The sequence below is a fragment of the Pteropus medius genome, unplaced genomic scaffold (genome assembly GCF_902729225.1).
Source record: "Pteropus medius unplaced genomic scaffold, Ma_sr-lr_union100, whole genome shotgun sequence".
Lineage (NCBI taxonomy): Eukaryota > Metazoa > Chordata > Mammalia > Chiroptera > Pteropodidae > Pteropus > Pteropus medius.
Window position 1 is genome coordinate 20,121,257 of NW_024340696.1, and position 20,416 is coordinate 20,141,672.

Consider the following 20,416-nt stretch of genomic DNA (forward strand, 5'->3'; position numbering starts at 1 on the left):
CTAACAGCAGAGACCAGACTCCATCAACTGGGCACACAGCCACTCACCATTACCCTTTGTTTAAAGTCTCAACTGCCGTTCAACCCACATTATTGTGTTCCACTCAAGTCCATCAATGTTTTTTTTTTTTTCCAAAGAGGAAACCACCAGGAAACTAAAACAAATGTGGTACTTAACTAGAAAAGAAAAAAGGACCTAATCTATATGCCTCACAAAAAATTCTTTAAAAGCGATGGCTCACTTTAAGTTTCCTATCTGAAACAGCAGTATTATCTGCCTTATATAAGAACTAGTTATAAACAAATAATCATTAAAACTTGTAAAAAACAAAACTTCTTTCTTGATCCAGCAATGCATCAGAGAGAAGCACTCTATAAACCCAAAAAGCAACAACACAGGTACCTGTCTACACTACAAACTGAGGAGCCAAGACCCCAAGCAGCCTAAGCCTGGGGATGAGGAGGCTGTTGGGAAGAAAGGGGCAATAATCTTGCAAAGAGACACGATCCTATGCCTAACTATTCTAAAATTCAAATGAATTGAAGAAATGTTAGGCAAGCTCTACACTAAAGTGTCTTATTCAAAGCTCTATTTGGTTGTAACTAAGAGGAAACCTCCTTCGAACTAAAGCAAAATTAACTGAAAGGTTACCAGAGTATCTCAAGAAATCCAAAGGCAGAAAATACGACAGGGCCACATGCTGAAAGCCTTTACACACATTCTATTCTGCATGTGGACAGCTGACTCTCTCTTCAAAGCTGCATTTCTCATTTATACATCTTTATAGATGAATCTACTTAATTCTCCCTCCCTGGAGACAGGTCTTCACTGCTTCCACATGTATGAACCTGAATGTGGCCATGCCCCAGCATGTGAGTTTATATGTCCCAAATTCTCTGAATGCAGGTGATCTATCTGTTCCCTAAAGACCTGAATCTCAATTCCAATCTCCGATTCCTAGGAGAAATGGATTTGTCCAGCCTGAGTCAAGAGTCCACCTCTGGTTCAATAAGCTGTTAAAAGAAGGGCTAGGTCACAGCATATAATTAGGGTATACTAATTATACCTATATCTTTTGAGGAGTCAGACTGTGTGCCTGACTCCTCAAAAGATGTATAATACGTTCAGTAATAAAGCAACCTCCATCCTCAAAAAGCTTAATATCTTGCTGAAATGAAAAAAAAATGTATCATTAACAAAATACTAAATAATATCTTATGATACAGTATTGGAGAAGAAAAGCTTTGTGAGAAAAGTCTAGCTGTTCGCTAAAAGACAAACAGAAATTGAACCATAAGCAGGGAAGTGCTGAATAACACAAAATGCAATGCTTGTTCTTCTTGCTCTAGCCATCTAAAGAAATATCAATCTAAGGAATCGTTTTTTAGCGCATAAATAGCCTCTAGTGAAATATCCCTGTTGAACAACAACAAAGCTTAAAACGACTATATGTCCATAAAGGAGGACTGCTTTAATGTGCAAATAATAACCAGCTAGCTGATGAATGTCACCACCACCCTGACTTCTTTTCACCCCCTGGACCTCCTAACACTCTTGCTCAGACAGCATTCTGAATCAAGCAGGCAGCCAATAATACAACGCAGGCGTTTCTCACTGGTTCTATCCCACCCAACCTAGCATGGTAAGTTGGCGGCATCACATAGACAATTCAGACAAGAAGGAAATACTGGCCAAGATATGTGATGGTAGTGTGGGGGAGGGGATCAAGCAGAAAAGAGGACCATTTCCCACACACAAAGCTAAAAACACAAAAAGAATATGTCAAGTTTTTGCCAGTTTCAAAAAACTTAACAGATGTCCAAATAACACTGGGTTAAAGAAGTCTACTCAGAGTAGACTATTAGTTGCCCCCACGTTATCACCAGAATGTCAGAGTCCCAAAAGTCACTGCAGGAGCTTGCTTCAATCTCACAGGAAACAAAAAGATAAAAGAACAATGAGAAAGTGGTGACAGTTTCTAATTTAGGGATTCTTTTGCTGGAGAGCAGCAATGTTATGTAAATGGAACTGACCTTCCTAAATTAAAACACTATAAAATTAAACAGCTTTGGAACCAAAAACCTTCATTTTGTAGAATCCCCAAACTAAAGATATATCCCATCTCAAAAATAAAGTTTCAATGTTGGTTCAATATGGGGATGGTGATATTCAATTCTATTTTGTCAAAGCTGAACATCGCTGTAAAAAGAGCTGGTAGTCCGTAGAGGTCGGAAAGTTAGCCAACAGTTCTTCCTAAAGCCACACTCTGCACCTATGTATGAACACATCCCAAAAGTGACACATTAAAAACGATTAGGTGAGATCTCTCAGATCTCACTGCAGCTTCTAAACTAACTCACCCATCCTCTTTATATTTGCTGCCATATTTTCTAAGTAGAAGAAAGAAAAATCAAAGTGTTACAATCCAAAAGCTGTTCTGAAAATTAGTCCATTTCCTGTAAAGTGGGGGAAAAGGTCAGCTGTCACATCAGAATTTCACAAAGCTCTCTCTGAGTTAAAATGCTTTAAATTATTTAAGATGCTGATATATCTTATATTCAGTCTCCTCCCCTTTCTCAACCCTTGAGAAAAGTCTAATTTTAATGTAACTTTTCATATTTGTGAAATTCATGTACCCTGTATAAAAATTTTAAAATGCTAAGTATGAAGAAAAAAAAAAATCACCCATGTCCCAATGCCCAGAGAAATTGTTGGTATTTATCCTTCTAGCCTGTGAAATAAAAATTTTAGGAGAATTAAAGATTTCCTTAGCAGAAAGAATATGTTAAATCAATATGGACTTTATGATGGATATAAAAGCATTCTTGGGAAATTTTACAGGTCTGGAACTCAAAGAAGTCGAAAATAAACAAATATATGCTCACGGCCTCCACATCATAGCAGAGGTTAAAAAATAACTATAGAACAATCTTTCTGATTAATTCTGTAAGGAAACCCCTACTTTAAGGAGATTCTAATAGCCAATTTCATGACAAGGATAAAGTTAAAATCATGATCTCATCAAGAAAACTCATTAGCAAGTTATAAAGCTTGGATAAGAATTCTTGATACAACATAGTTTACAAGGCAAACAGCTAAAACTGATTAACTCTTTCATCTACAATACAACTCTAAATATTAGAGCCCTCCCTCCCTAAAACTAGTTACCTACTTAGGAAGAGACTCAGGTGTCGTTATTACAAATCCAATAATATACTCATCTGTATTTTTCAGTTTTCTATCAACAGACTCTCACATGAAGTAGACAGTGAAGATGAATCTAGGAAACCACATTACCCAAGGATTCCACAGGGAACAATGAGCTAAAAGGTTCTATGGAGAAGAATGCCTTGTGTAGCAAATCATTTCAGATGCAGGAATTGGACATTAGGAAACAATCTTATCCCTTAAGCCACAAGAGACAAAGAAAAATGCAAAACAAAATATACCCAAAAGGAGAAACAAAAGGAACACTGACTTAGTAGCTACTGCCTATTCGTGGCACCAGGAGGCATTTTTACTGTGTTGTTTCATTTGGCTGAACTGCATTATGACCCATGTGGTAAGCTGTATGCCCATTTCTACAGATGAAAAAAGGAAATAGCATTATCAACACTGTACCAGGCACACTGTTTGGTGCCTGGCCTAAGTTATCTCAATTAAATCTCACATTACCATTCCAGGTTGGTATCTCTATTTTAAAGATGGTAAAATAAGCCCAGAAATGTTAAGGTCACATAGTGATGGCACCAATTTTTAAGCTCACTGGCTGGAGCTGTCACACCTATCCCTCCCAGTCTACGCTTATAATTCCCCGTTCAAGTCTCATCATTCTTTCAAACCACAGGTTTTCATTTTAAGAACTCGAAAATCAAAGAATCGACTCTCAATAATGGGATAGATTACTTCTCTAGTTTTCTTTCAAAAATGTCTTACTTCTATTTTACTTGCCTTCTGACTATTTTAGTGTTCCACAGCACCTCTAGAAGGAGTGTGCAGGTAAATATAAGATTATATTACTACCAATCAACTCTGGAATTTGTTAGATGCTCCAAATCGAAAAGCTACATAAAGTTAATTCTTGGTTCAAATTATATTTCTGAAATACTTGAACTTCCATGACACATTCTATTTCTAACTATTATTAAAAATTATCAAGAATTAAAAATAGTTTTGAACAAAAGAACAGTTCATGTTGTTTGGGGGAAAAGTATGTCTTCCTTAACCCTAAAATAACATCTTATGTGTTAAGTACTGTGAGGGCTCTAATACCTCGTGTGACAATATGGTTGAGAATAAAACTTCCAGTTCATCCCATTTCCCAAGGATTAATATGAAACCTCCTTTCTTACTAGAGAGGAGAAAAATGTAGTGGGAAGCAAGGTCCAAAAAGCAAAGAGGAAAAGTAGACAATCAAGCAGATCAAAATCAGTCATGAATCTCCAAGTAAAGAGAAGCTCATCTTAATAAGAAAGTCTTTCATACATGAGAATACTCTGAATAAGCTTTGTTCCTACTGAAACAGAGAAACCTGTGACTACCTTCAACATATTCTTACCCTAAAAGTATTAGTTATTTAATCAAACTAGGCCATTAAATATCAGGTCTTTAAACTTATTTGTACACAATACGGAATATCTAGAGATCAGTCTACCCTCTGATCAAAAAAAAAAAAAAAAAAAAAAAACTAAAAACAAAAAACCTCATATATTATCATTATAAAGCAATGGTAGAAACTTGCCTATTCTTTTTAATTGAATTAAATTTACTGGGGTGACAATGGTTAACACATTTCCAATGTACAATTCTATAATACATAATCTGTATACTGCATTGTGTGCTCACCACCCGAAGTCCTTTCATCATATATCTGGCCCCCTTTACCCTCTTCAACCACCCCCACCCCTCTTCCTCTCTGGTAACCACCATTCTGTTTGTGTCTATGAGTTTGTTTGCTTTGTTCATCTGCTGCTTTCTTAAACTTGTCCATTCTTGTTCTCTTCATGTAACATTTTTTTCTGTACACAATCCATATTCTGAATATGCTGTACATTCAAAGACTGGAAATTATTAGATTAGAAATTATAAATGATGCTATTGTGATTTGGTTTATTGTTATATACTTTTACGCACACTGATATGTTTAAATTTTCAAGATATTTGAGCATGTTAGTGGCCATCCCTATGTATGGCAATCCGCACAAAAAGCATGAATTCTAATCAATGCAATAGTTTTTACAGAGCTCCAAGAGAAGGAGAGATATCAAGAGACATCCCTGAGCTCAAGAAGCACAGGAATTCAGCCACAAAAAGGAATGAAATCCCATGCTACGACGTGGATGAACCTTAAAAACTTTGTGCTAAGTGAAATAAGACACAAAAGGACAAATATTGTATGATTCCAAGAATAGGCATATTCATTCAGACAGAAAGTAGACTAGAGGTTACTAGGAGCTGGGAGAAAGGAGAGTTATTGCTCAATGGTTACAGAGTTTCTGCTTGGGGTGACGAAAACATTTTGGAAAAAGTGGTGGTGATTGCACAACACTGAATGCACTCAATGCCACTGAACTGTACTCTTAAAAATGGTTAAATTGACTTAAACCTAAAAATCTAAAATTAAAAAACTCCCAGAAGAAAACGTAGGGAAAAAGCTTCATAGTTTTGGACTTGGCAATGATTTCTTGGATGTAAAAGTACAAACAAATGGGACTACACCAAACTTAAAAACTACGTTTTTAAAGGACATAATCAACAAAGTGAAAAGGCAACTACCATATGAGAGAAAGTATTTGCAAATCATATATCTGATAAGGAGTTAACATTCACAATATATTAAAAACTACAACTCGGAAAAAAAACAAATGTGATGAAAAAACGGTTAAAACTTGAATAGAGATTTTTACAATGATGATATTGGCCAACAAGCAGATGAAAAGATGTTCAACATTATTAATCAGAGAAATGTAAATCAAAACCAGTCTCTCTCTCTCTCTCTCTCTCTCACACACACACACACACACACATCACTCACACCCATTAGAATGGCTACAATTTTTAATTAAAAAAATAGAAAATAACAAATATTGGTGAGAATGTGGAAACACTTAAGCCCTTGTGTTGTTAGTGGGCTTGTAAAATGGTGTAACCACTATGGAAAACAGTATGACGGTTCCTCAAAAAATTAAAAATAGAACTACCATAAGATCCAGTAATCCCGTTTCTAGGTGTCTATCCAAAAGAACTGAAAGCAGGGTCTCAAAAAGATATTTACCTACTCACATTCACAGTGGCACTAATCAAAATGGCCAAAAAAGTGAAATAACTCAGGTCCATCGGTGGATGGATTAAACAAATTGTAGTACATACACACAAGATTATTATTTAGCCATTTAAAAGGAAATCCCGTTACATGCTACAAAGTGGATGAATCTTATACATTACACTAAGTGAAACAGCCAGTCACGAAAAGACAAATATTATCATGACTCCACTTACATGGTCAAATTCACAGAAACACAAAATAGAATGGTGATTATCAAAGGCTGGGGGGAGGTGAAAAAGGGAGCTGTTTAATAGGTATAAACTTTCAGATTTGCAAGATGAAAATTCTGTAGCTCTGTTTCCCAACAATGTTAATATACTTTATGCTACAGAACCATATATTCAAAAATAGTTAAGATGATAATTTTTTTGTATTTTACTACATAAAATGCGCAAATATAAAAAATGGTAAAGTGGCAAATTTTATTATATTTCATCGTGATTTTTAAAAATTAATAATGTAATATACCAAAAACCATTGAATTGTATATTATGTGAATTATATCTCAAAAAAAGCTGGTTTTTTTGCTTTTGTTTGTTTGTTTTAAAAGACGGGGGCGGGGGGAAGGACACAGAAATTTGTTGAGCAGAAAGGAGCCTAACGCTCCTACTTTCTCCAACTTCACCCTGGCCTCCAGGTGACAGCTCTTCTCTTTCCTCTCCAAGGCACATTACCACCTTTTAAACTCCCACTTCCTTATTAAGTCCAGCATCGTGATAAAATTAAGTTAAAGAAGCTGCAGTGGCAGTCACAGGAAAGGGCACGGAATTCAGAACTCATACTCTACATTCAGCAGCAGAGCTCAAATCTTTATTTAAAAAAAAAAAAATATTAACACAGTAGATATACAATAAATGTTAGGTCTCTGCCCCTCCTCTCTTCCTCTTCCAGCCAGCATATGTTTAAAAGAGCAACTTCACTGCTCCTGCGCTGGGATATTCACTGGCCTTACCTCACATATGCTAGAGCTGTTAAATACAAAGCATCATTTATAACATGGTTGTTAAACCATGCCTATTGCCTATTATTAAATCTAAAAAACACATCATAAAACTGTTACAAGGATAAGCCCCTTTTGGTAAAATAATAAACATTTCTATAGCACATAAAAAGGATAAGATAAAGACCAAATATTAATAATCACCTTTAAGTGGTGAGACTAAGGGTGAGTTTCTTCCTTTTTGGCTTATCCATTTTTTTATAATGAATCTGTAACCTCTTTAGTAAGAAATATAGGAATCTTCCTAAAAATCATCAGGCTCAAAATTTCCTTGTCTGCCTCTTACACTACAGGCACTTTCACATGCTACAGCACCGAAGCTGAATTAGCACCACGTGAGGTAGATACTATTTCCTCCATTTTGCAGATGAGCATAAACTGAGGCTCAGAACAGTGATTTGGTCAAAGTTATATAGCTAGTAACCGACAGAGCAAGGATTACAACCCAGGCCTTTTAACTTCAAGCTCAGGACCTTTTCTATCCCATCATATCTTAAAGGGCAATCTGCATTACTGCTCATAACACTGTTAAAAAAAAAAAAAATCTCTGATGAGACTGTTTTAAGAGCACTTCCTATGTAACCTTGGACCAAAGTCACTTTACTCTCTGGGGGCCTCAGTTTTTTCATCTGAAAAGTGAAGGGGCTGGACAAGGTATTCTATCTCTAACAGCTCCACCTGCTAATGGATTTTAAGACCAGACACTACCTAGGAGATAATATCTAGAGAAGAAAACCCCAAGGGCAAGAATGAATGCTGGAAAGAAGTTGAGGCCTATGTTCTGGGCCAAGATTCATTCTTAATGGAAACAGGTGGAGGATAGTCAAGAAGGAAAAACCAATGGGGGAACCATAAACTTCCTGGTTAAAGCAACAGCTGAAAGCTCTAGATTCAATCTTGGCTAAATCATGATCAGAAACCACATATTATAAAGTTTCAAGAACATTAACATTGACATGGGAGTGTGGGAGAACTGTAATAGTTTATGCACGCTATAACTCCATCATTTTCCAAGTGGGCTCCTTAATGTTAAAACAGAAAGAGCCCTGGGTGATTCTAAGTGGAGACACCATCTCCAGCAAAAATTTCAGGAGAGGCTGAAACTTGCATAGCGCTCTAGGAGATACCGCACTTGAAAAGAGCCGACCGAACATTTGTGGAAAAGGTGAAAGAATGCAATAAAAGCCTCTCCAATCCACAAAGACAGTGAAAGCTTTTAAAAGGTGAAGTTCCTGTAAAGGATTCTTTGGGTATCTATAACCTCTTACACTGCAGACGTTACAGCAGCCCACGTTATTTAAAACTGTTATACAGCCTTTCTACTCGAAGGTAATAAAAGTACAGCAGTAACTGCTGACGAGAAAAAGATTCCATTTTGCTCAAACAGGCTCCGACCAAATTCTCACCACCTTCTCCTCAAATATGATGAGCCTTAACCAACGAGAAGCTCCTTAAAGCCTAAACAATAGTCTTAGACAATTTAAACAATATCCTGCCCGAAGGGCCACAACCAAAGCAGCAGTAACTTTAAATTCAAAGGTAAGTACCTAACAGAAAGCTCTTCACCGTGCTCTCCGCGCTCCCGGGTGCGAGACTCCAGCCCTGCTTCTAGGCCATGACTGGGTGAACACCTGATGTAGGGGGGAGGGCGAGCCAAGGCCCTAGCTGATCTGGGGCGAGAAAGAGGGGCTCTCGAGGCTCCTGAAAAGCGCTGCGCCCCAGAGGCAGGGGGTCACCCACCCCCAGGGGTGAGCACCAAGAACACGTGGGGCAGGGAAGGGGTGTCCTAGGCAGGCAGCCTGGGTCTGGCACGGCGGCCGGAAAAAGAGGACAGGGCTACCCCTGGGTAGGGGACGAAGCCTTCTGGGCCCAAAGGGTGAAGGCAAAGGGCGCGGGGAGAAGGGAGCGAGACCACGAGGAGGGCGGGTCTCCCTGGCCGCAGGGGCACGCGCCGGGCAAGCGCGGCGGGTCCCAGGGAGCAGCGAACCCCGACACGCGGGAGGAGATAGTGAACCTGCCCCCGGGGCGCGGGGAACGAGGAGCGGCCGCGCCCGGAGGGCCCTGTGCCCGGCGGCCTCCCGGACCAGACCCGCCCCGCGGCGCCTCCCTCCTGCCTTCTTTTCCTCCCTCCCACCCGCGGCCCGTTATCCCGCGGCCGCCCCACTCACCAGCGGCTGCACCTGAGCCCGCCGCTGCCTCAGCTGCTGCCTGAGCCTCCGCAGCCGCCGCCGCCGCCTCGCTGCTGAGGCCGAATCCCGGGGGAGCCTCCGAGTCCCGCCGCCGCTGCCGCTGCCGCTGCCGCCAGAGCAGAACACCCCAAAATGGCGGCACTTCCGGCACCTACCACCGGCGGGGAGGGCCGAGGAGGAGGGGGAGGGCGGCGAAGGAGGAACGTACCACAGCGGTGCCGCCCGCAGCGCGGATCAGAGCGGAGCGCGACGCAGGGGCGGGCCGAGCGCCCGGCGCTGCAGCGCCCCCTCGGGCTGGGGAGTGGAGAAGCAACCCGGCCGGAGCCCCCCGGGCCGTGGGCGGAACCCTCAGCCCTGGGAGCTGCGGGGGTTCATCTCTTTGTCTCCGAGCTCTCCTGGAGGGAAGGATGGAAGACCTTGGTCTGGGAATCTGAAGTTCTCGGCTCTGCACGCCTCGTCCAACAGAAACTCTGAATGACCTGGTGGGCAAGGACCCCTGCTTGGCACTGAATATGCGCATAATAAAATTTTTGTTGAATGAATAAATGAGTTCAATGGAATGATGTTTGGCCCACGTTGAGCACCTGACACACCCTCCTTTCTGCCCTTGCAGAGGAGCAACAGGATCCAGGCCTTCTTCCATTGCTGAGATGCGGAATGTGAATATATTGCAAGCTTTCAGAATTAAGGAAGTGCTTTCTAGGAGGGTTGATCCGCTGTGTGAACGCTCACCCTTGCAAAAATCCCTGCAGCGCCAGGAAGGGTTCTATTAAGAGAGAATCTTTACGGCCCAGCCATAAACTGCTTTTCCTAGAAAAAAAAAATTTCTAAACAACTCAAGTTAGGACGCTAAAGATCTCCTTCAGAGTAACTCAGGAATCTCAGGATCTAGATAGAATACAACAATTTGTTTTTTAAAAAGGCTAATAACATCATTTATTCAGCGGGTTCTACATCCTGTGGGACAGTGAAATACAGATGGAGAAAGAAGACTTAGTTCTGGGACTTTTTGGCCCCAGCAACATGCAAATAACTCATGGGTTTGCAAATGATTTCTCTGTAACATCATTTGGCTTCCCAAAGCAAATAATTTTCATACCCGCAAATACAGATTATACCCTACCTTACCACAAAAAAAAAAACCCCAAACAAGTGGACTCCCAAGCAGAAGCCTCAAGGGTTTTTTCATGTGTTGAAAGCACCTCTTCTCTCCCTAAGAGGAAAAAAACTAACCATAGTTTTTCTGGTAACATAGACCAGAACAGTTAGACTCTAAGTTGTACACTATTGTATGCCCTAATCGTACTGTGTAGTTTATCATTTTATATATTTATTGTGCTGAGATATGATCTTAATAGTTTTATGTGTAATTTACTAAAAACATTCTATATTTATAGACCATTATAGCTTATAAAGTGTCAGATACATTACTGCAATTAATTTTATATTTGTCTCCCAGCTATCATAGATTGTAGAAACCTTTTAAGCAGAGAATCTGTCTCATTCTTTTGTGAACCATAGAATCATCCAGATATCCATATAGTTCACTTCCTCACCTTCTTTGGGTCTTGACTTAACTGTCACCTTCTTAGTAGGGCCTTCTCAGACCACCCTATTTAAATTTATACACATATACAGCCGTGCTTTCAATCTCCCTTTCCTGTTTTGTTTTTATCCAAAGCATTTATCACCATCTTAACATGGTATATTTTGTACTTCATATTTTACTTATTTTATTTGTAGTCTTCCCTACCAGGAAATAAACTCTGTGGGAATAGGGATTTTGTCTGTTTGATATCCTCAGGGCCTAAAATAATGCCTGACCAATAGTAAGTGCTCAATAAATATTGTTTTTTATTTGATTTATATATATTGTGAAACGATTACCACAGTAAGTTTAGTTAACATCCATTATCTCGTACAGATATGAAAGAAAAAAAGATGATATTTTCTCTAAATGAGAACTCTTGGGATCTTTTCTCTTAACTTTCAAATATCCCATACAGCAATGTTAAGTCATCACATTGATACAATTCACCTTTTTGTCCACCTTCGCCGAATTCCTCTCCCGACCCATCATAAATATTGTTGAATTAATGAATAGGCATAGCTAGGTGCTGGGTATGAAAATAGAGAATGAATTGTTTAGTCTTCAAAAGCTTCTTGGAAGCTGCCCATGAACTAAATGAGAGAGAGATCATGCCTGTCTTGTTATTCTCTTGTCTGACCAGTGTTTTTCACAGTGTCTGGCTCCACAGATGTTTCTCAAAAGGCACCCAAAAACTTTTCTTATTTTATCTGCCTTGATTTAGAGCTCTCGTTGGCAGAGAGGAACTGCCACTTCTTGCAGGGTCACTTTCACATCTAGGTACCTAGGAAGGTCACAGGCCCAAAGCTGGGGTAAGAACAATGACATGAAGAATGCCAATGGGCTCTTATAACTTCAAAGGACTCCACAGCATAGACAAAAATACTAAAGAATCCAAGTACAAAAAAGCCAAATGTGAGATGTAAACAAGTATTAAAAACTTCCTGTTTTGTTTTTGCCTTCCTAATTGATTAAGATTTGTTTTTTAAAACAGCCAATGATAGCAAAGATGCAGAGAAACAAGTCCTCTCCAAGTGCTGGTGGAAATGAAATTCAAATAGTCTGTCTGAACGAATTTGAAATTTTACATGCCTTTCTAGGAACTTATCTTAAAGAAAGAAATAACCATAGATGCAGAGATATACTGATGTATGTGGTTCATAACATTGTTGAAATGCATAAAATTTAATACAAAAGGAGATTGATAAAGTATATGTTCATAGCATAGAATATGATAATTTCAAATAATGATACAGAAAAATATTAAATTGTGGGAAAATGTTAACATAATACATGCTTAATGAATAAGCAGGTAACAAATCAATAGGTACAATATGATCCCAACTTTGTTAGAGAGTGTGTTTGTTGGGAAAGACAAAACTCACAAAGAATATTGATTAAAGTGATAACAGTGCTCTGCATCCTCACCACCACTTGATATTATCAATCCTTTCAAGTTTAATCATTTTGGTAGGGGTGTAGTGGTATTTGCGGTTTAAATTTCTATTTCCCTAATGGCCAGTGATGTCAAGAAACTTTCCACATAATGTTTATTGACCGTTTGGATATTCTCTTTTGTGAATTGCCTAATCGAGCTTCACCCCACCCCTTTCTCATTCTCGCTCTCGCTCTCACTCTCTCACTCTCTTGCTCTCTCCCTATCTCTGATCTGCAGGAGGAGTTCTTTATATATTTTGAGTACAAGTTCCTTGTTGGGCACTCTTTTCCCAGTCTGTGGCTTGTCTTTTACCCTCTTAATGGTTTCTTTTGATAAACAAAAAATTTTAATTTTACTAAGACCTTATTTATTAATCCTTATTTTATGATTGGTTATTTTCATGTTCTATTTTAGAAACCTATGTTTACTCGGATTGGGAACATTGTCTTCTTCATTTTTAACCTTTCACGTTTAGATCTAGAATCCATCTCTAATTTTTGTATATGGTGTGAGATAAGGGTCAATTTTCTTTTCTTTTCCTTTCCAGTTGATCCATCATCATTTGAGAAGACCATCTTTTCCCTCCTGAGATTGGCAGTGAAGCCTTTTTTTTTAATTCTCATATATTGTCAGTAGGAATGAGAATTGATACAACCATTTTGGAATACTGACTGTATCTACTAAATCCAAACAGCTAAATGATTTGTGCCGTATGATGCAGCAATTCTACTCCCAACAGAAATTACGAACTTATTTCCACCAAATGGTTTTTAGCACTCTTAATAATAGACCAAACTGTAAATGATAAATTATGAAGCATATTTATAATGGACTACATATATAGTGATGAAAAGAAACAAACTGCTACGACATAAAACAACATGGATGAATTCACAGACATGACAGTGAGCACAAGAAGCCGGAAAAAAAAAGAGCGTATATTGTATGAGTCTATTTAATTGAAGTTTGAGAACAGGCAAAAACAATAAGAAAAGTCAGAAAAAAGGTTAACTTGGCCAGGGAGATGGGATTGACTGACTGGAGCGAGCAAAAGAGAGCTTTCTGGAGAACAGAATGTTTTATATCAGTCTGGGTGGTAGTCACATGAGTGTATAGATATGTAAAATTTATCAAGCTATACACTTAGAATTTGTGCACTTTCTATGGCCGAGAAGAATAACAACAATCAAGCCATTAGACAAATGGGTAAAGGAAATGAACATGCAATTCTTAGGAAGAATAGGAATGGCCAGTAAACATAAGATGTTCAATCTCAGCTCACAAATAATTAAAGATATTCAAATTAAAATGTGGATTTATTTTTTACTATGATTGGGGAAAAAATTAAGGAATTAAATTTTATTGATAAAACTGTAAGAAACAGGCACTCTCAATGTATACAGACATAGCCATAGGGGAGGGAAATTTAACAGAAGTCATTAAAATTATAAATATTCACATCTTTTATATAAAATTCTAGAAAATGTTAATTCATCTGTAGTGGATCAGTGGTTGTCAGGGATTGGGATATGGAAATAAAGAGGCATGAGAGGAAAAGGTTACATAGGAGTTGCAGCCAGTACAGAATTTCAGTTTGGAAAGGTGAAAAAAGTTCTGGAGATGGATGATGGTGATGGCTTAACAACATAGTGAATGTACTTATTGCCAATGAACTGTACACTTAAAATGGTTAAAATGGCATATTTTATAACAAGAATATCTTACTACAATATTGTAGTAAGTTGCAACTGACTAATGCATACATATTAGTTAGGTTAAACTACTGTAAAATTAGACTTAAAAGAAATAGCTGAAATAAAATAGAAGTTTCTCTCTCCTCTAACAGACTAGGATACATGCTCCTAGTTTTTGGGAGGATGAAGAAAGGGAGCCTCTACTCAAAGTAATTATTTGGTGACCCAGGACAACATTTAGTAAAAAAAATCATGATACAAAAATTTGATCAACATGGTTACAATGATTTTTTAGAAAACGGTACACATAGACCATAGCGTTATCATATGATCCAACAATTCCACTCTTAGGTAGATATTTAAGAGAAATGAAAACATATGTCCACACAAAAACTTGAATACAAATGTTCACAGCAGCATTATTCAAAATAGACAAAAAGTAGAAACATCCCAAGTGTCTATGAACTGATCAATGGAGAAGCAAAATGTAGTATATTCATACAATGGAATATTATTTGGCAATAAAAAGAAATACAGTACTGATACATGCTACGACATGGATGAATCTTGAAAACTTGCCAAGTAAAAGAAGCCAGACACAAATGACACATATGGTATGATCCCATTTATTTGAAATGTTCAGAAGAGGCAAATCTATAGAAACAGAAAAATAAATTGGTGGCTGCCTAGGGCTAGTGGGTTGCAGGGAAATGGGGAGTGAGTACTAATGGGAATTGGGTTTCTTTGGGGGATGATGAAAATGTTCTAAAATCGATTGTGGTGATGGTCGTACAACTCTGTGACTATACTAAAAACCATTGAACAGAACACCTTAAACGGGTGAATTGTATGGTATCTCAATAAAGCTATTATTAAAAAATTTAATGGTACACATAGAAAACAAAGTTGGAGAAAAAAATAAATAATATATTTGAGGTGTTAGGATTATGGGTGATTAAAGTAAAATTTTACTTTCCAGTTGTTGTGGTATGTATTTTACAAGAATAGAGCTGTTTTAAAAGAGCCAGATGCGTATTTCAGACTATTTAAATGCAAATAAACAACATTACAACTATCCCTCTTACCTCTTTGTGGGTCGTGGGTTTTATATTTAAGCCGATATTTTTCTTAATGATGTAGTATTTTTTAATTTTTTTTTTTAGGCGAGGCAACCCTTGGTTGATCTTACAGATTGCAAGGACCTTGTCAGTTTACAATCTCTTATTTTATTTTATTTTTACTCCTAAAGCATCTGGTCTTCCTAGGTAGTCTCCCATCCGAGTACTAACCAGGCCCGACCCTGCTTAGCTTCGAGATCAGACAGAATGGGGCTGGTTCAGGGTAGGACGGCCGTAGACTCTTAATGATATATTAATGTATTTTCATGATATATTGAAGACATTACATTTCGTCATAGTACATGCATATGCTGTGGTTTGGTCAGGAGGAGGAGGGAGCCATGACTTTAGGCAGATGGCGGTGCGGGCAGTGGGAGGGTCTCCGTCAACCTAGGTTCACTGTTTGCCCAGGATCAGGCCTTCTCCACCAAGGTGGCCCCTCTGCTTAAAAGCTCAAGGCCCCTTTCACCTGCCCCTTCAGGGTTACCCCACCCGCAGAGGCTCGTCCAGGTCTTGTCTTCTCCTCTGGGGGAGGGAGTCACAGCCCCCTCTCGAGGGAGTGGGGGGTCACAGGCCGCAGACAGGGGTCACAGTGTCACACGCAGCAGTCACGGGCCTCTAGCCTAGGACGCGCCCCGCCTGGGCCGGGGTCCTGGTTTCCCTCCTCGGAGGCCTTGGTCCCTCCCCCGAGGTCGGCGGCCCCTCCCTCCAGAACCATGCCGCGGGGCCCAGCACCCCCATGCTCTAACAAGGAGTCCCCGAGGGCCCGGCCAGAGGTCCCGAAGCCCGAGGGGCCTGCGCCGATCGCGTCGCAGCCCGCGTTCTCTTCGTCCTCCTTGCCCTCCTCGCGGCCGCCAACCGCGAGCACAGCCGTGGACGGGTCGCTGCTGCGCCAGGCCGCGTGGGGCGGGATGGCGGCCGGCGGGTTGCTGGAGGCCGGCCTGGCCCGGGTGCTCTTCTACCCAACGCTGCTGTACACGATGTTCCGCGGGAAGGTGCCGGGCCGCGCACACCGCGACTGGTACCACCGGATCGACCACACCGTGTTGTTGGGCGCGCTGCCGCTGCGGAGCATGACGCGCCGGGTGAGCCGGGCCGGGAGGCCGCACCGCGCCGGGCGTGGGCGCCGGGCGTGGGAGCCGGGCGAGCGCCGCCCGGGCCTCGGCGTCCGGTCCTGAGCCCCCTCTTTACCTCGGCAGCTGATACAGGACGAGAACGTGCGCGGGGTGATCACCATGAACGAGGAGTATGAGACCAGGTTCCTGTGCAACTCCTCAAAGGTGAGGGGCCGGGGGCGCCCGCCAGCCTCGCCCACCACCCGGGGCCTGGGAGAGCCGGAGGAAGTTGGGGGAGGGGCCCAGCAGGTCACGGTGCCCCAGAGACAGGTGTCCCAGGCTTTTTTGCCTCCTCAGGAGGGTCTGGTGCTCTAAGCTTAAATGGCTGCGACTGGGGGTAGAAACTGTGAAATAGAAACTGTTGTGAAAGGCATTTAAAAGTAGAGTCGACAAAGTCAGACAACTTCGTACACAGATGTATTCTTAACATAGGTAACTCAAATCAGTAACCAAAATTGAAGGGCAACTTTTCTGTGGCTTGATTTCATTCATTCAACAGTTAATGAGCACTAAGTATGGATCTGTAAGCGCTAAGGCACTGCCTAAGCATTCAAAATGAAGGCCATATAAACTCTAAGAAAAGCTATCCCTGCCCTCCCACCCCCCAGCAGAGAGTGAATTTATCATAAAACCATACGTTGAAAAACTGCATAGAATTCATTTGGTTCTGGTTTAAGGGAATTTTTATTCCTATGTTAGGGCTATAGTGGAATTTGAACGTACTATCGTAACAAAATTCAGGCCTAAAACATAATTTTCATTAAATGTTATGTTTGTAGAACTCTCCACAATAATTATTAGCCGTTGCCCTATGTTTATATATAAAGATGTTGCCTTATCTTTGTAGTTTTTGACATCCATTAGCACTACACAATTATCTTTCTTGTTTACTGATCTAGCCCGATGAAGATGCTGCTATTTCAACCTGTAGATATTTTGAAACCTTAAAAATATTTGTCACATTTAAAATATATTGATTAGTGATGGCATACATTTTTAAGAAATGGATAACAGTTCCTTGAATTTCCCAAAGTACCTTGCCACAAGGCCACAGGAACTATTAGTCAAAATGATAAATGTTCCTTAGTGTGGTCAGTCCTGTGGAGCAAGAAGAGTCACAAAAAGTGCTTGGTCTCTTGATGTGATGCATTGGTATTTATAGGAGGCAGCTATATCATTCTACCAGCTTAGAGAAGAGAAGTCTCCAAGGCAGTGGTTTTCACATTTTAATATATCTAAGAATGATCTGACAGCCTTGTTAAAATGGCAGATTCCTAGGTACAACCCCCAGCGATTCTGACTCAGGAACTTTAGGGTGGGGCTCAGGAATCTGAATATTTAGCAAGTTCCCCAGCTGTTTCTGGTGTAATTGATGCATAAGTCACATGCTGCAAAACTGCTGTTATTTTTAATTTCATTATCAACTTAAATATTGATGTTCATTCATAGTCATAAATTTTCTGGTTCTAGCTAGAGATTAATAACAAGAGTAGCTGGAGCCTATCAGAAGTCTAAAAGGAAAAAAAAATGGGTTGCCCAGTTTGCCAGAGGCCTTATTTCTCCTGTTTGTGATTCTTAAGTGATAATTGCACTAGCAAAGGTAGGTGCATTGTTTCAATTTTAAAATAACTCTTATTTTCTACCACATATCCTCTCAAGAAAAAAGTGGTAAAAAAGAGATTTATGGATAGAGAAATGAAAGCTCTTGTAAAATATAGTAGCCCAACCCTGCAACTAGATCACTGCACACATTATGCAAAAACAGTTGCACAACTTTTGTAGATGAATTTTATACAACTAATATTTTGCAACTAAAGATTCAAAGTGCCCAAAGGGCACTTTAAGAACACTTTCAATCTTGGACATAATTCTAACTCAGCAGCCTAGCTATTGTTTGATGAAAGACCAACTATGTAGGTCTTTCTTGTTTTTTAAAAGAATAAAAAAACAGACAAAACAAACAAAAACAAGAAAATAGTAAATGGTATATTCACTTTGTAGTAAACACTGAAGCTCCTTTGTTGCCTTTCTGCCTCTTGGGAGCCCATCTTCATACCACTAACATCAGGCTTTTTTCATCTTCTTTTTTTATACTGATGGACTTGGTTCCAGGAGTGGAAGAGATTAGGAGTTGAGCAGCTGCGACTCAGCACAGTAGACATGACTGGAATCCCAACCTTGGCTAACCTCCAGAAAGGAGTCCAGTTTGTTCTCAAGTACCAGTTGCTGGGCCAGAGTGTCTACGTGCATTGTAAGGCTGGGCGCTCCCGAAGTGCCACAATGGTGGCAGCATATCTGATTCAGGTAGGAAAGCCCTTTCTGGACTGGTCCCTTTTGCAGATTTCCAGAACTTCCGTAGCATGGTCTACTGGCGGGGCCTTGCTGGAAGGAGGCATGTCTCCAGTTTTAGGCTGTTGGGAGGTGGAAAGCACCTGATCTTTGTGGATAGGCTGATCTGTGGCTTTGTCACCTGCCAGCTATTAGACCTTAGGCAAAAGTGCCTTCCCCTCTCTGATGCTGTTTCCTCAAACTAAATGTGTTATGAGGCTTGAATGAGAAAGTACATCAAACACTGACAGCACACACTCAAAATCGGAGTTGCAAAGGATGTTAACACCAGCAAAAGGCTAGAAACATTGGTTATAAATAGCAGGAAATCTAGTACCGTAAATAATACTATATAGTACTACAGATTTCTTCGAGTATTTCAGAGTAAAGTTCTGGACATTGGTTATTAGAAACTCAATGGAATTTTGCCAATCAATTTGTTATGGTCAGCAGGTGGGATGCTTTCAAAAATATTTAGAAGCAAGTACTCTAGTCCATCATTCCATTACACGCCCCCTTCTTGACTCATTTTTACCTGTTGGCGCCTGCATTTACTAAGTCATGTGGATAGTTTAAGGAGAAAGGAAATGTAAAGATAACTAGCCTGGCCTTGTTTGTGTTACTGTGGACTGGTGAGTATATGATTTAACAATACCAACGCTGGAAACAGGGTCTCAGGAGGATATTTTGTCTGAGAATTGAACCAGCCGGTTAGAAATCTGTATTTTCTTGACTCTATTGAGTTCTAAACCAGAAAGAATCCTTAGGTCACAAAGATAACTCTCCTAGTCAATTGTAAAAAGTGCTGTTTTTCTAGCCATGGTGACAAGTTACTTAAAAACATCACTTTCTAGGAGGACATCTAGTAGGCCTAGGCAGGCTTGAATTCCTAAATTCAAGCTTCACGGTTGACCTTTTTCCAGGATTTGGTGGAGCAAGAATTAGGTAGAAAGACTGACTTGTGCCCCACAGCCCATTACATAGGAATTTGGGGCCAGTTAATTAAGGGCATTAAGGTGTTCTCATATACTTATATCTAGCATGGTTTTTAACTCCTCTCCAAATGGAATTTTTTTAAAAAAATGAAATTCTGGGAGCCCTTTAGCACTTGTCATTAGGTCAAGGACACCTTATACCTGCTTGTTTCTCTGATTACCCAACCTTGAACTTCAGATGTACAACTGGAGTCCAGAGGAGGCTGTAAGAGCCATCACCAAGATCCGGTCACACGTCTACATCAGACCTGGCCAGATGGAAATTCTCAAGGAGTTCCACAGGGAGATTATTACAGGGGCAGCAAAGGATGAGACGTCACACATCACAGACATGAAGCACGTGGATTAGAAAGAACTCAAGACAACCCTGCTGGCTGTAGAATAAAAAAGTTTAACAGGACCAAAGGGGCTTAAGCCCAGACTTAACGTAACAGAAATGTGCTAAGTAATGGATAATTTTGCTCCTTTTGTCTTGTTTCATTTTCTTGAAATAACACTGTTGTATGCCTAGAAAGATTTAGCATGGCTTCTGTTCACAGGGTATGGGGATGAGGGTGTCTTCTTCTTTTTTTTGAATAAGGTCAAAGAAATCTATTGTGCACCTACCATACCTAATGATATTTAGC

At 40.1% G+C, this 20,416-nt stretch overlaps 2 protein-coding genes across 3 annotated transcripts in view; one reads left to right on the plus strand and one right to left on the minus strand.

Moving 5' to 3' along the window:
• The window catches only part of CELF1 (CUGBP Elav-like family member 1), a 63,796-nt gene extending 54,154 nt beyond the window's left edge, over positions 1–9,642 (minus strand). Inside the window, exon 1 of one of the 2 annotated variants that reach the window (XM_039869236.1) lies at positions 9,494–9,642. The gene's annotated coding sequence lies outside the window, so the exon portion shown is untranslated. The remainder of the gene's footprint in view (positions 1–9,493) is intronic. The other variant, XM_039869226.1, reaches the window with a different exon arrangement.
• A 6,302-nt stretch (positions 9,643–15,944) lies between these two features.
• PTPMT1 (protein tyrosine phosphatase mitochondrial 1) lies at positions 15,945–20,304 on the plus strand. Its single transcript, XM_039869314.1, has 4 exons — positions 15,945–16,437; positions 16,552–16,632; positions 18,580–18,771; positions 19,969–20,304. The coding sequence occupies exons 1-4, from the start codon at positions 16,069–16,071 to the stop codon at positions 20,137–20,139; spliced, it is 813 nt and encodes a 270-aa protein (XP_039725248.1). The 5' UTR covers positions 15,945–16,068; the 3' UTR covers positions 20,140–20,304.
• The last annotated feature ends 112 nt before the right edge of the window (positions 20,305–20,416 follow it).

Coding starts and splice junctions, on each gene's coding strand:
- PTPMT1 (XM_039869314.1), top strand. CDS start 16,069: ATGCCGCGGGGCCCAGCACCCCCATGCTCTAACAAGGAGTCCCCGAGG. Junction 16,438..16,551: donor TGCGGAGCATGACGCGCCGG/GTGAGCCGGGCC, acceptor TTACCTCGGCAG/CTGATACAGGACGAGAACGT. Junction 18,772..19,968: donor TGGCAGCATATCTGATTCAG/GTAGGAAAGCCC, acceptor CTTGAACTTCAG/ATGTACAACTGGAGTCCAGA.